This window comes from Babylonia areolata, chromosome 3 (genome assembly GCF_041734735.1).
Source record: "Babylonia areolata isolate BAREFJ2019XMU chromosome 3, ASM4173473v1, whole genome shotgun sequence".
Taxonomy (NCBI): Eukaryota; Metazoa; Mollusca; class Gastropoda; order Neogastropoda; family Buccinidae; genus Babylonia; species Babylonia areolata.
The window spans coordinates 53,464,247-53,478,469 of NC_134878.1; the positions used below are offsets into that span (position 1 = coordinate 53,464,247).

At 41.9% G+C, this 14,223-nt stretch overlaps 1 protein-coding gene across 1 annotated transcript; it reads left to right on the forward strand.

Moving 5' to 3' along the window:
* Positions 1-381: 381 nt before the first annotated feature.
* On the forward strand, positions 382-6,703 carry LOC143280626 (NADH dehydrogenase [ubiquinone] 1 alpha subcomplex subunit 11-like). Its single transcript, XM_076585345.1, has 4 exons — positions 382-565; positions 4,452-4,556; positions 5,676-5,795; positions 6,105-6,703. The coding sequence occupies exons 1-4, from the start codon at positions 430-432 to the stop codon at positions 6,293-6,295; spliced, it is 552 nt and encodes a 183-aa protein (XP_076441460.1). The 5' UTR covers positions 382-429; the 3' UTR covers positions 6,296-6,703.
* The last annotated feature ends 7,520 nt before the right edge of the window (positions 6,704-14,223 follow it).

The following is a 14,223-nucleotide window of genomic DNA, read 5'->3' on the forward strand; positions in this document are numbered from 1 at the left end:
AAAAGCAGATGGTGGCACATTAGTTTAGTGACTGAATCTGCATCAAAACTGTGTAAAATAATGTACAAAATAAGAGTCGAAATCCACAGAAAATGGGTTGCAACCACTGAGACATATTTACATCACATTCACTGTATAATTTCACTGTACGTCAAAGGTTACAACATCAACTAATGGTAATATCGTTTCATACAAATATTTTGAAAAAGAAAAAAAAAAAAAAAAAAGCCGGTAAAATACCCCCCCCCCCCCCCCCCCCACGCCACCCTCCCTCCACCACACACACCATTCAGAAAAATAGGACTCGACGTGATAAACATGGGCGATAACCATTGAACTAAGCAACCCAAACCATAATCTGCCACTGTTTACCGAGACAAATTACTCACATCCGGTGTCCTTCAAAGCGGTTGCTGTAAAATTCTAAACATGTCCGAATCAGAGCATCGTCAAAAATACTTTCCGCCACCAAAGTTCCCGTTTTCCTATTCCATTTTTGAAGCCAAAGATGGAGACGATTGCTTGAAAAAGACCTTGACTTTATCGGCATACACTGGTGCTACTGGTGAGTAGATCTTCAGTCAGACGACTTTGCATGACCAACCTTCAGTCTTGTCTGAGTTGTGACGCCGTCTTGACTTGCCGTTTTTAAGAATTTAGAACTTGAGAAACAAATGGCACGAAGCTGGTTTTACGCTTAGTTAACGTTTTCGATTAAGAATTTCTGCTTGAGACAAAACAGCAAGAAAAGTACTACCCAGTTCACCATTGCACACACTGCATCTGAGGTACACACACACAAACACGCGCATTCTATTCTATTCTGTTCACACACACACACTCACCCACACACGCACGCGCGCGCGCGCGTATGCAAAATGCACAGCATTTTATGATAATAGCTTTAATGTGCAGCATTGGTAATTTGGTTGGAGGCTTGTAAAAAGCTATTTTCATGAAAGCACATGCACCCTTATCATTCCACCTCTTCCAAGCCATATGCATGATAGATAATAAATAAAATTAAGTTGTGTTGACCATTTTAGTAGAAAGTCCACACAGCCTACTCGAAGGCAAGGAAAGTCAACTTTTTAAAGCAGTAACTGTGTAAGGTTACTGATTGTTTTTTTTGTTTTTGTTTTGTTTTTTGTTGTTGTTTGAATATTGATACAAATGGTGTAAGAGAAAGAGATGCACAGGTGGCTGAGACCATCACTTAAGATTTGTAATCATGTATTTTGAATCTGGCACAGAGTGGACAATGACAACAGACAGAGAGAGGTGGATGTCATGGATTATTATTATGAGTTTTTGTTGTTGTTTTTTCAATCAGGAGAAACTAGATGAAGACCCCCAAACAACAAAGACAGAATGTGGTATGATCAGAACAAATGGAAAGGAGTATTAAACAATTGCAACATCATAACCCAGGCATACATGTTGGGGCACTTATTGAAACTTAATGGATGGATTGTTAGATTGATCAATCTATCAATAGATGAATGAATAGTAGTAGTAATTAGTATTCAGTGGTTCCAACATCATAACCTAGGCATGTAGGTGCACTTATTGAAACATTGAATAAATGGATAGATGGTGAATGAATAGCAGTAATTTGGGCAAGTTCCTTAAAATATGTGTTGATTGATAGAACAAGAAGATTCACTGAGTCAGTGAGTGAATAGAAAGAAAGAAAGAATGCACAAATCAATGAATCAGTGATTGAATGAACAAAATTGTGAATACATGAATGAATGGTAACCAGTAATGTTTGTGTGAGTTCCTTTCTTGAGATTTTGTTGTTTTCACAGGCTCTGCATTTAACAGCTGATGTGGTATCTTGTGACAAATCTCTGCATTTTTGTTTGTTTGTTTTTCATTGTAGTTATCTTCTGATGTGAAAGTGTGCTGCAGTTGTCACTTTGTGGGCTTTAGTCTCCTGCAGGGCGAGGGTCTGTTGCTATTTAAGTTTAAGGGGGAAAAACATCCATAGCTATCTCTTACCCTTTGAAATAAAGATTTCTCAGATATGTTTTTATATAACCGTCTCTTGCACCATTGGGATTAGAAAAAATAAAAGATTAATGAAGTTATTAATAAAGATTTCCTTTTCCCTCTGTCTCTTGTTTCTTTCTGTTTGTATAGACTGTCTCTATCTCTGTCTGCCTCCCTCTCCCTACTTCCCTCTCTCTTTCTTTCAGTCTTTTTTTTTTTCTTTTCTCTTTCACCTTCCAACTTTCACACAATGTAATAGTGGGCCAGTATATGTCTGCATCTATCTATCTGTCTTTATTATGTATGTGTGTATAATATATGTATAAATATACCGTGTGTGTATGCATGCTTGCGTGTGTGTTCATATACATAAGTTTTTCCCTTTTCCCCTATCCCCCCCCCCCCCCCATTTTCTAGTTGTTATCACCAACCCAAACCCGACCCTGAGCCCCCATCTCCCTTTTTCATTTGCTTTTTTTTTTATATCGTGTATTTGTCCCTTTAGTGAAAAAGGACATTGTAGTGGTGCTACGGCGTGGAAAGTATATGATAGAAATGTATGGTGACATTCTGTGTTTTAGTGTGTTATAATCAACAACCTCATGAATATGGGGGTATAAACTGTGCATGTATGTATTGGGAAGGGTGGAGTATAGGTAGACGGATGTGGTGACTGGGATGGGAAATGTGAGAGCAAGTGTGTATGTAAATTTGTGTGTGTGTGTGCGCTTCCTAGGGTATTTCTGCCTGGCTGGTTGGAGCTTGCATGCAAGTCTGATGTTCATCTTGCTGCGTACCAGGTGATGGTCCGACCAGCAGACTGCTCCTCTCATGCAGTGTGTAATGGAAACATCACCTCTGTCCCTATGCCAGCCAATCAGATAGTCCAGCATGTGCCATTGCTTGGAGCGGGGGTGCATCCATGTGTTCTTGTACTTGTCTGCTTGTTGGAAGAGGGTGTTGGTGATGGTCAGTCCATGCTGCGCGCAGAGCGAGAGCAAAAGCAGTCCGTTGGAGTTGCACTTGCCAGTGCCATGCTGTCCTAGGACTTTTGGCCATGAGAAGTCCACGCCGACGCGGGCATTGAAATCACCAAGGATGATCAGCCTGTCCTTTCTGTCTACCGCTGAAATGGTGCGGCTGAGCTCCTCGTAGAAAGCTTCTTTGATGTCGTCAGGGTTGGTCATCATCGGGGCATAGCAGCTGATGACTGTGGAGAAGCGATCCTCGGACAGCTTCAGATGCAGGGTCATCAGCCTATCATTTATCCCATGGCTATCAAGCTGTCGTGCAAGTTTGGTTCATATAGCAAAGCCCACACCTGAAGTTCTTGGGGTGCCATCTGGCTTCCCAATGCAGTAGAAGGTGTAGCCCCCTCCAACTTCCTCCAGCTGGGTTTCACCGGCAAACCTGGTTTCGCTCTCGGCTGATATGTCCACCTGGTAGCGATCAAGCATTCTGGCAATGAGTGCTGTGTGCCTTTCAGGTCTGTCATCTCTGTCTAAAAGGGTGAGAACATTCCAGGCACCCAGAGTCAAGGCATGACTCCTGGTTCTTTTCTTCTGTTGTTTTCGACCGCTAGTGTTGGATGTCCAGCTAGGTGCGGTTTCCTACTAGGTACTAGGCTTTGTTTAGGGATCCTTTTATCTCCCCTTCCCCATGTGGGAGAGCAGTGCTGTCCCTAAAAAGGGCTGCTCTGACACTGTGGGAGGATACAGGCGCCGCATCTGCCCCAGTCTACAGCGGACGACCATCACCCCACAGCTGCCTGCGTGCAGAGTCATGACTAAAAACTGCCAGCAGCATCCTCTGCCTGTCCCCATTACCACTTCTCCATCGCAGCAAGGCTTGGGAAAGCTGGGTGTTGAAGGGCTAGCTCATTGTTCCAACATTAGCCTGGTTGCCTGACCAGCACAGGTGACTTTTTTTTTAATGAAGAGGAGTTGTGCAGTCCCTTCCCCACTGTCTCGCCTACCAACGCTCACAGTCCCACAGGTGCAGATACTGCCATGTGTAGGACGGCCTCGGCAGGTGCAGGTTTTTTCTTTGGAGTTCGTCTCCTAGGAGGACTTCCAGCCAAGGCTTAGAACTCCCCCTGCCCTTTGGTCATCCTCTTCCGCCTTTACAGCCGTTGGGAAAGGTTTTCTCCTCCATCTGGTCTGTCGTTGGGAGACGGCAGGTAGTACTGGGTTACATGGTACCAGTAGCAAGGGCTATGCCCCTGACCTGACCCTGAATCTATCTATATCTACACATCTATCTATCTATGTGTGTATACATTTGTATGTGTGAGTATATATATCCATATGATCTATCTATATCTACATATCTATCTATGTGTGTGCGTGTGTGTGTTTCTCAGTTATTGTTAAAGTGTATACATTTTCTTTTACTAGTTTTAGATAAAACATTTTGAAAATTGTGTGATAAACATTTTTTTAATATTCTGTGTGCAGGTACCACATTTGCCCTTATAGCAGGGTTGACATCCACCACAGCCGACAATCCTGCCTTGGGCTCCAATATTTTGATCAGACTGACCAAATATGGACTGCCAATGTGTGAGTCATCTTTTAAAAAAAAAATCTTTTTCTTTTTAGTTTGTTAGTGTGCACTGTGGAAACTAGGTTGTGTTTTTGATAATTAAAGTGATTTGTTCAAACAGTGTTGTATTGTTGAAGAAATTTGTGTGTTGTTTTTATTGAATCTGTTGTTAGTATGTTGCTGTTACTAGTGTTAGTGTTTACTGTGGAAACTAGGTTGTGTTTTTAATTATTACAGTTGATTTGTTCAAACAGTGTTGTATTGTTGAAGAAGTTTGTGTGTTGCTTTAATCAAGTCTGTTAGAGCTGGTTAGCCCCCTGCTTTGAGAATAATGTGTGGTCATGTTCATCATTTGGATATATGATAATAATAATTATGATAATGTAATTATAGTAATGATGATGATTATTATTATAAGAATTATAAGAATAGTACTTTTTCCATGCCTTTTCATCCATGACTCATTCTCACTGTGACCCTTAGAACAGAATGCAAGCAGTAATCAGGCTGCTCTGTCACCAAGTCAGGAGAACCCTGTGCTGCGATTGCCCCAAGTCATTTTAGACATGATCACTGGTATCTTTAGATTAAGTTGTAAATTCCCATCAAATTGAAAGCAAACCGTATGCGTGAGAGATGTTGAATCACAGTTTGCATTAATCATAGTTATTTTTTCTATGGTTATATATATCCAGTTGTCCAGTCTGTTTATGGTTTTCAGTTGTTTGTTGCTTTGTGATGATGGATTGCTTTCATTGGAGTTCTGCAGGTTTTGATGACTCCAGCATTTGAGCTGGAGATTGTAAAAAAGAATCTTGTGGAAACAGGATCTGTGCGTTTCTTTCCATTTTATCCGTGAACCACTGAATGTTATACATTTGAACTGATAAAAGTTTAGATGGTCTCATTATGATTTTTGTTGTTGCTGGTGGTGGTGTTGTCGTTTTCTTCCTCTTTTCACATCATTAATTATTTAAATAAAATGTGTTCTGTGCATCTCCATCTGTCCTGTTTCTTGAGCTCAGCATATTGCCACATAAAAATTGAAGTGGGAACAAGCACGATGAACACTAGAGAACATTAATAACTTTGTGACTTCTGTGTGTGTGTGTGTGTGTGTGTGTGTGTGTGTGTAGTTGCTGCAGGAGGAATGTATGCAGCCACCACCTGTGTGGTAGCCAACATCCGGGGCAAAAATGACCCCTTCAACCACTTCTTTGGTGGTCTGGCCATGGGCAGTGTCTTTGGAACAGCATGTGAGTAGACCTGTTTGTTTTTTTCCCCCTACCTTCCAGGTCATCGTATGATAGTATATAGTACTTTTATGGTGCAAACTCCCCACATAATGGGCACAGTTGTCCAAGTGCCTCACATGAAATAGTGCATATACAGATATACAGTACTGTATAAAAACTGTAAAAAAAAAAAATAATAATAATAATAAAAAAAAGAAAACAATAAAAAACACAAAATGAAAACACTCACCTTTTCTTGTGAACCTTTTCACCTTTTATCTTGAACAAGCTGATTTCCAAGCTAAGGATGTGTTTCTTTTCGTGTTTCAGTCAAGAGCCAGAAGCTTGGTTGGGGAATAGGTTTCGCTACCGGGTTCCTCGCCATGATCTGGAAGGCAGGGAAGATTGAAGGATTCACCAACTTTGACTACTCACAGTACCGACGAGAAAAGACTTTGGGAGGGCACACCCGCAGTTACTTGACAACACGCCCCAACCCAGAAGGAGACCAGAGGATTTGAACAGCTCTGTTCCTGTGACACAATTTGTCCTTTGTATTTAGATTTCTCTGGTAAAAGAGTGCAAGGTCTTGTTGTTGTTTTTTGTTGTTGTTGCTGAAATTTCACATCTTGCAGAGAAGGTAAGGATCAGAGGAAAGAAAGAATGAGAAAGAAAGAATATTACAGTCTTGAAGACTCTGCTCACATTGAAGAATTTGCTCCGAGTCAAACTCCAGGATGCCCTGCATGGATTAACAGTCTTGACAATTATGATGTTCTCATTTGATCAGTGAGAAATTTGTGTTTTGATTTTGTGATAGTTTGGTGAATAACTAACCAACAACAACAAAATGTTTTGCAGTAGCTGTGTGAGAATGGTTCCTCATCAGGCACATGTTATGGAAAATTAAAAGTTGTAAAAACATAAAAGCCCATTTATTTTGACTTCTGGTGCGTGCACATGTGTTTGTGTATGTGTGTGTGCTGTGAGGTTGAGGGAATTAAGTGAAAATACAAATTGAAATATCTTTTCATTATTTTGGTTGATTGGCTTTTAGAAAACATACGCTTCTGACTTCACATTTTTTATTCCGAGTCTTTTTTTTGTTTGTTTCCTTTGCCCTCTTGGCCTAGTTTCTCATGAGTGTTTTAATCAAAGCTCCTCAGATTGTGAACACAATACCTATCCCTTTTTTTTTCTTCTTTTTTTTTTCTGATACATTATCTGCACCTTATCAGTGGCATTACTCCCACTCTGCTCATTTAGAGTCCCCTCATAAACAACCAACACACTATCCACCTGTTTCAGAAGATGTGAATAGATTTCTATAGCTCACAGATGTGGACATGTACAAATGTTTGCAATGAAATCAAAGAAATGATGAACATCACAAAAGATAAAGATCAAGACAGATGAGAATCAAGTCTTCTGCAAGATGTCACTGCCATGTGGGGTTTGCTGTTGTTTGCTTTTTTTGTTTGTTTGTTGTTTTTTTTGTTTGTTTGTTTTTGGGGTTTTCTTTGCTCACTTGAAGGATAGTGCTTTAAGAATAGCTGATCCCATAACATCTAACACAGAACCAGGCCCCAAAATAAACGTTTGAAAAGTTGTGAAAAGAAACAAGGCAAGATAAACCATACTTTCCATCTCTTTCAAAATTATTTGAGGTTTAATTGTAAGGTGCCCTAAATTTATAAAAAGGCTATGATTTTGTTTGGGCTATTTGCATATACACAAACGCGATCTTGAAAAAGGAAAATTACTGAAAAGGCATGAGTGGTTCTACATGAGATGCAAATGCAGTCTGCATAAGCATGTAACAGCACCAGGGAGTGATGTGGGTGGAGTTCAGTTGGCAGTTTGCTGTTTATGTCAAGTATGTTTTTTTCTGGCAGGGGGTGAAGAAAGGTGTTCCCTGGCATGGGGCCAGAGGAATGTATGTGTGTGTGTTTCCTCCAGATGTTTGATGATATTTACTTCACAACATTTCTGGAATCAAGATCTCGAGGCCTGATCAGTGTGGTTGGTTTATGTGAAGGTAAAGCATCTGCTCCTCTTTTTCTTCTTCTTTTTTTTCTTCTTCTTTTTTTTTTCCATATTATTTCATTATTTAAACAGCAGATATTTAGTGTATTTGGATCAGTCTGCATGCACTGACACTTTGAAACTGAAACTTTAGGTATCATTTCCACACTTAAGTGGTGGAATCAGAAAATAACTGGTTTATTGGTCCTAAGACTGCATTTGTGTTGGCAATAGCCAAGTGGTTAAAGCATTGGACCTTCAGTCTAAGGGTCCAAGATTCAAATCACAGTAACGACGCCTGGTGGGTATAGAGTGGGGATTTTTCCGATCTCCCAGGTCAAGATATAGGCTGACTCGCTTGTGCCTGAACCCCTTTCGTGTGTATACACACACACAATATGAATTTTCACATGAAAGACCCTGTCATCCATGCCCGCATTCTGTGGGTTATGGAAATAAGAACATTCTCAGCATGCACACCCCCAAAAACGGAATGTGGCAGCCAACATGATGTGGAAAATAAACAAAACGTTCTTACATGTAAAATGTTGCATGTCATGTCTGAGTGTGTGTGTGTGTGTACCTGAAATCTGATTTAATGACAAAGACAGGAATCAAATGATGAGCGCCGTGCAGTGGCAGCTGTCGGTCCGCTCTATCCATGTAGGTAGCCTGTTCTGCAAATGACCCCATGTTTGTAAAGTGCCTAGAGCTTGGTCTCCGACCAAGGATAGGCACTATATAAGTATCCATATTATTCATTCTTTCAACTTTGGAGAGAAAAGAAATCATAATGTCAGTGTTGGCTGCAGATTCTTCTCTCCTGGTATCATTCTTTCCCCCCTCTCTCTTAAACTCATAAAGCACCTTGCATAGCACACTCACACATGCATGCTTGTTCCAGCATATGCACTTAAAATGGCAGTTACACAGATGTACACGTTGACCTTCCCCATCCACAAATGTGGTACTTTTGCAGTGTACACCTCTCAAATGCTGTTTCCTAGCCTAGTAATGATACCACAACACTGTCAGCTTGCAAGAACAACTGTTTATTGGATACAACTGTTTTTTTTAATCACGAAATTGCTTGCCAGTGAATGGACTGTAAACTTGCCCAGAGTCCAAAAGAGGATTTCTTCACTCAGTTCTGTCTCGTGTGAATGATATTTACCTTCTTCCCGATGAAAGAAAACAAAATCAATCAAGCAATGTAGGCCTACATTGTTATGACAACAACGTGTGAATGAATTTTCCAGTTTAGTCCACAACACGTCTTCTAGAAGTTTGCAGTACAGTCAATATACTGATTGTCACTAACTTGATTGTTGGTGCAAAGAAATCGTCACCATCAAGCGAAACAAAACAACACACACACTCACAAAATAAATAGAATAGATAAGAAGATTTTAAAAAGCGGTTGGAGAATGGGGTCCTGAGATTAAAAGGGTACCTGACAAAAAAATACTTCTACACATGGGGAACTGCTGGCATGCCACAGCATCGAGCTTCAAAATGCAAAGTTACAAGCACAGCCTTGCACCGAGGACGGGCCCACTAAGTCACTCAAAATATATAATCATGTGTATGAATAAATAATACCGGTTTTTTTTGTTTTTGTTTTTGTTTTGTTTTTTTGTTGTTGTTTTTAGCTGAGGGAATGAGAGACACAGTGGTTCAGTAAAACGTGCAGGAACAGAAACATACCCTGCGCACCCATGTGGAACTCGTGTATTTAGTCATGAGATAGGTTGAACTTGATAGTGCATTCACCCAATTTGCAAGACCAGCTCCCACATTTGATAACTGTATAGCTCTTTATTTACACAAAACGAGGATACATAACTTAATTAACTCACATTAACTTAATTAAGCATGTTTCTAACTCAATCGCTCATAAAATGATTGCATTAAACTTGCTTTACAAAGAAAAAGCAGGACAAATAGTGGCTGTAAAAGCAACAAACCACATCATTGGTGTTGGTGGGTTTCAGTTTCAGTTTTTTAGTGAGGCATCACTGCGTTTGGACAAATCTGTATTCGCTACAATACATCTGTAAGGCAGATGCCTGACCAGCAGCAAAAACCAACGCGCTTTGCCAGGCCTTGAGTGTATGTTTGTGGACCTATCTAGGTGGATTTCTTCTTAAGAATTTTGCTTGACGGCAATGCTTATGTTGCTATGGGCTGTTTTTCAGTGAGCCAAGGGCAGGACCACGGTTTATCGTTGCATCCAAATGACCACACGCTCAGTATGGTTTTCTGGTCAAACTTGGAAGAAGGGCTAGACTGGGATTCGAACCTAGACCCTGACGAACACCGTTTTGTCAGATAAGCGTCTTAACCATTCTGCCACCATCCTCTTTCTGGCGAGGTCCAGCTTTGCAAAACCACAACTGCTTCTTTTTTACGTGTCGCAGTTGGAAGTGATTTTGCACGCCACCAATTGCCTGAAGCAACCCATCTGGGAATGCAGCACGTCAGTGTGTCACGGTATCATGTATTTCGTGTGTTTCGCGATCGAAATAGTCACCTCCGGTGACCTCGACCTCGAGCCTCGTTTTCGATATGTACTCACTCGATTTCGAACCATGTTGTTAGCCTGTCAGAGGCAGTTCAGTTTTTGCATTAGTAAAGGAAACATCAACAAGAAGTGAGGTTCCTGTTGTTACAAGTCGGTAAGAACGTGTGAGAACGAAGCATGGTGGCAGTCGGCGGCTCTACGAATCCAGCTTTATGAAGATTTCCGCACAACGAATCGGCGACGCAACTTGGCAACTGTGAGAGATTCTCAGCTGTAGCAGACGAGACAGCTCGACGCTACGACTTGAAAACGAAGAGACCTCAACACACCACTTACAGACGAGAAATAACCTGTGAGTTGAGTTTTTCTTATTTCCTCATAAGATGCCTTTCAAACCGCCAGAGAACTTCGATTTTAAGCAGCCAGAAAGCTGGCCACAATGGCGGAAAAGATTCGAACGTTTTGTGATTGCAAACGAACTGAGCACTAAAAGTTTTCAAATACAACTTTCATCGCTGATTTATGCCATGGGGGCCACTGCAGAGCAGGTCTACGAGTCTTTTCACTACGATGAAACGGAAGAGACAGGACCCAATCTCAAAGCTGTGCTAGACTTATTTGATAGACATTTCGTTCCACAAAAGAACATAATACATGTTAGAGCAATGTTCTATCAGCGAGAACTCAAGAAGATGGAGGAAGCAGGCATCATTGAAGAAATCACTGAGCCAACAGACTGGTGTGCACCGATGGTGCCAGTCTTGAAAAAAAACGGTAGTGTTAGAATATGTGCAGACCTGAAGAAACTGAACCTCGCAGTCAAGCGTGAACTTTACCCCATACCATCACTTGAAGACCTTCTATATAAACTCAAAGGAGCAAAAGTTTTCAGTAAGCTAGATGCTACAAGCAGTTTCTATCAAATTCCCTTGGATGAGGCAAGCTCAAAGCTGACTACGTTCATCACACCACACGGCAGATATAAGTTTCGACGTCTACCATTTGGGATATCATCAGCTTCTGAAATTTTCCAGAGAACAATGGAAACCATCCTGCAAGTTGAGGAGAACGTCGTGTGCTTTTACGATGACATTTTAGTCTTCGGCGAGTTGCAAGAGCAGCATGATCAAGCACTGAAATCAGCAATCGACAAACTCACCGAAGCACGCTTGAAGCTCAACAAGGAGAAATGCACTTTCGGAGAACCAGAGATAGAATTTCTGGGCCATATCATTTCAGCAGACGGGATCAAGCCAGACCCAAAGAAGGTGAAAGCCATTGTTGAAATGCCAGACCCGACCAACGTCACGGAGCTGAGGAGAGTGTTAGGAATGTTCAACTTCCTAGGTCGTTTCCTACCAAACTTGTCTTCAGTTCTGAAGCCTGTCACAGAGCTACTGGAAAAAGATGCAGCTTGGCACTGGGGTGAACCACAGAGACTAGCGATGACAAAAGCCAAAGAACTTTTGACATCAGCACCAACATTGGCCCACTACGACTTGTCCAGAGCGACGATCGTGAGTGCAGACGCCTCGAGCTACGGTATTGGAGGTGTTCTCCTACAAGACCATGAAGGGCAGCTGAAACCAATTGCTTTTTGCTCAAGAACTCTCACGTCAGCAGAAAGAGGATACGCGCAAATAGAAAAAGAGTGTCTTGCGGCAATCTGGACGTGCGAAAAGTTCTCGCGTTACCTGATAGGGCTTCCAAACTTTACTCTTCAGACAGATCACAAACCACTGGTCCCTCTGATCAACTCGAAAGATCTACACGAGACCCCTCCAAGATGCCAGAGGATGTTGATCAGATTCCTGAGATTCAACTTGAAAGCAGTACATACTCCAGGCAAGAACCTGGTAGTTGCGGACGCCCTATCGAGAAGTCCCGTCGAGGAGGAGATGGAGGAAGGTTTTTCGTCAGCAAACGTGGAGGCTCATGTCGACGGAATCGCCTCATCCTGGCCAATCTCTGACGAGCGACTCGACAAAATAGCCCGAGAGAGCCAGAGAGACCCAATCCTGAGTGAAGCTCTACAGCAAACTGCTTCAGGCTGGCCCAAGTATCGCCAGGACCTGCGACCAGAGCTACACAAGTTCCATGAGCACCGTGGAGAATTCAGCGTGTACAAGGGATTGCTCTTGAGAGGAACAAGAATCGTGATTCCAGCAGCCATGCAGAAAGAAATCTTAGAGAAGATTCACCATGGACACCAGGGTATCGCGAAGTGTCGCGAAAGAGCCAAATCATCAGTTTGGTGGCCTGGGATAAGCCAAGAGATCAAGAACATTGTGAATAACTGTCGTACATGCGAGGTAAAGAGACCGTCACAGCCATTAGAACCACTAGTGATGACTGAGCTACCAGAACGTCCCTTTCAAAAGGTGTCGTGTGACCTGTTTGAGTTCAAGGCTCAACACTACCTCGTACTCTATGACTTCTATTCACGATTCGAGATTGCACATCTCAGACAACAGACATCAGAGAACGTGATCAACAGCATGAAGAACATTATCTCTAGACACGGAATACCTGAGTTGATCATCACAGATAATGGGAGACAATTTACTTCCAAGGAGTTCCAGGATTTTGCAGATTCCTGGCAGTTTTCTCATAGGACTACTAGTCCGTACCATTCCCAAGCCAACGGTGGAGCTGAACGAGCAGTCAAGGAGGCTAAGAAGATTCTAAGTCAAAATGATCCAGCCCTTGCCCTCCTGATCCACCGATCCACTCCAACAACACCAACAGGAGAAAGTCCGGCTATGTTAGCTTACGGCAGAAACCTGAGAACCACACTCCCATGTCTTCCAGCAACTCTTGAGCCACGTACTGTGAACAAAGAGACTATAAGAGACAGAGACACCAGAAGCAAGCTCTCCACTAAGCTTAACTTTGACCGTCGTCACGGCACTAAAGAGCTACCAGAGCTACTTCCCGGTGACGTCGTCCTTCAGAAGTTGGACAACGAGAAGGAGTGGGGCAATCCTGCCACAGTCATCAAGCACAGTGCTTACCGTGTATGACTGGGCTGACCTCATCCACATCGTTGTGGGAGAAAAAGCTTCAAAGGCTGGAAGATCGCGGCAACTGGTTGCAAAACAGCCATTGCCCTGTTGGCCGTGTTCAGCGGAAAATGGAAGGTTGGGTTGCTTTATTTGTTTTATTCATTTATTCATTAATTGTTCATTTCTATCAACATGATTGTTTTCTCTTTGTCCTTTCAACGTTCGAGTGCAGGCTACGTTTTCCAACTTGAAGTGTGAGCGACGACAGTAAAACATGCGAGTGGACGTTTCCAGTAACCACACCCATTCGTTAATTAAGTTGTGTTTTGCAATATCCTCGTTACAACTTTGGGAAAGCTGAGGTGAAGAGGGGAAATTCAGTCGTGGTCCTATTTCTGTAGTCGGTGTTGGATCCAACTCATTACAGCTCATTCTGTTCCTGTGTGTGAAATGAAAATAAGGAAAACTTTTTCGAAGCTACAGCCCAGGTCCAAATCAGTCCAAAATGGGTGATGTTCTGAAAATGATGGTGCTTGAACATGTTTTTTTGTTGCTTTTAAAAAAACAAATTTTTTTAAGATATAATTCAAAACTAGGCCATCTCAAACCTGACCATCTCAAACAAGACAAGGAATTGTATGCATGGAAGATTGACAGGTCTTTGAAACTGCTTCCGTCATGCCAGTGTGACTTAACGGACACAGTCCAGTGGACAAAATCCCAAGGACAAAACCCGAACCCATTATATGAAAAGTGAACAACTCCCCTACAGTTATTTCTTTTATAATTTTATTGACTGGTCAGCGTCAATAATTTTATAATTTTATTGACTGGTCAGTCCAAAATGGGTGATGTTCTGAAAATGATGGTGCTTGAACATGTTTTTTTGTTGCTT

Bases quoted from the DNA above. Each gene is read 5' to 3' on its own strand.
- LOC143280626 (XM_076585345.1), top strand. From the start codon at position 430: ATGTCCGAATCAGAGCATCGTCAAAAATACTTTCCGCCACCAAAGTTC. The intron at 4,557-5,675 runs GTGAGTCATCTT...GTGTGTGTGTAG, and splicing joins CAAATATGGACTGCCAATGT to TTGCTGCAGGAGGAATGTAT. The intron at 5,796-6,104 runs GTGAGTAGACCT...TTCGTGTTTCAG, and splicing joins CAGTGTCTTTGGAACAGCAT to TCAAGAGCCAGAAGCTTGGT.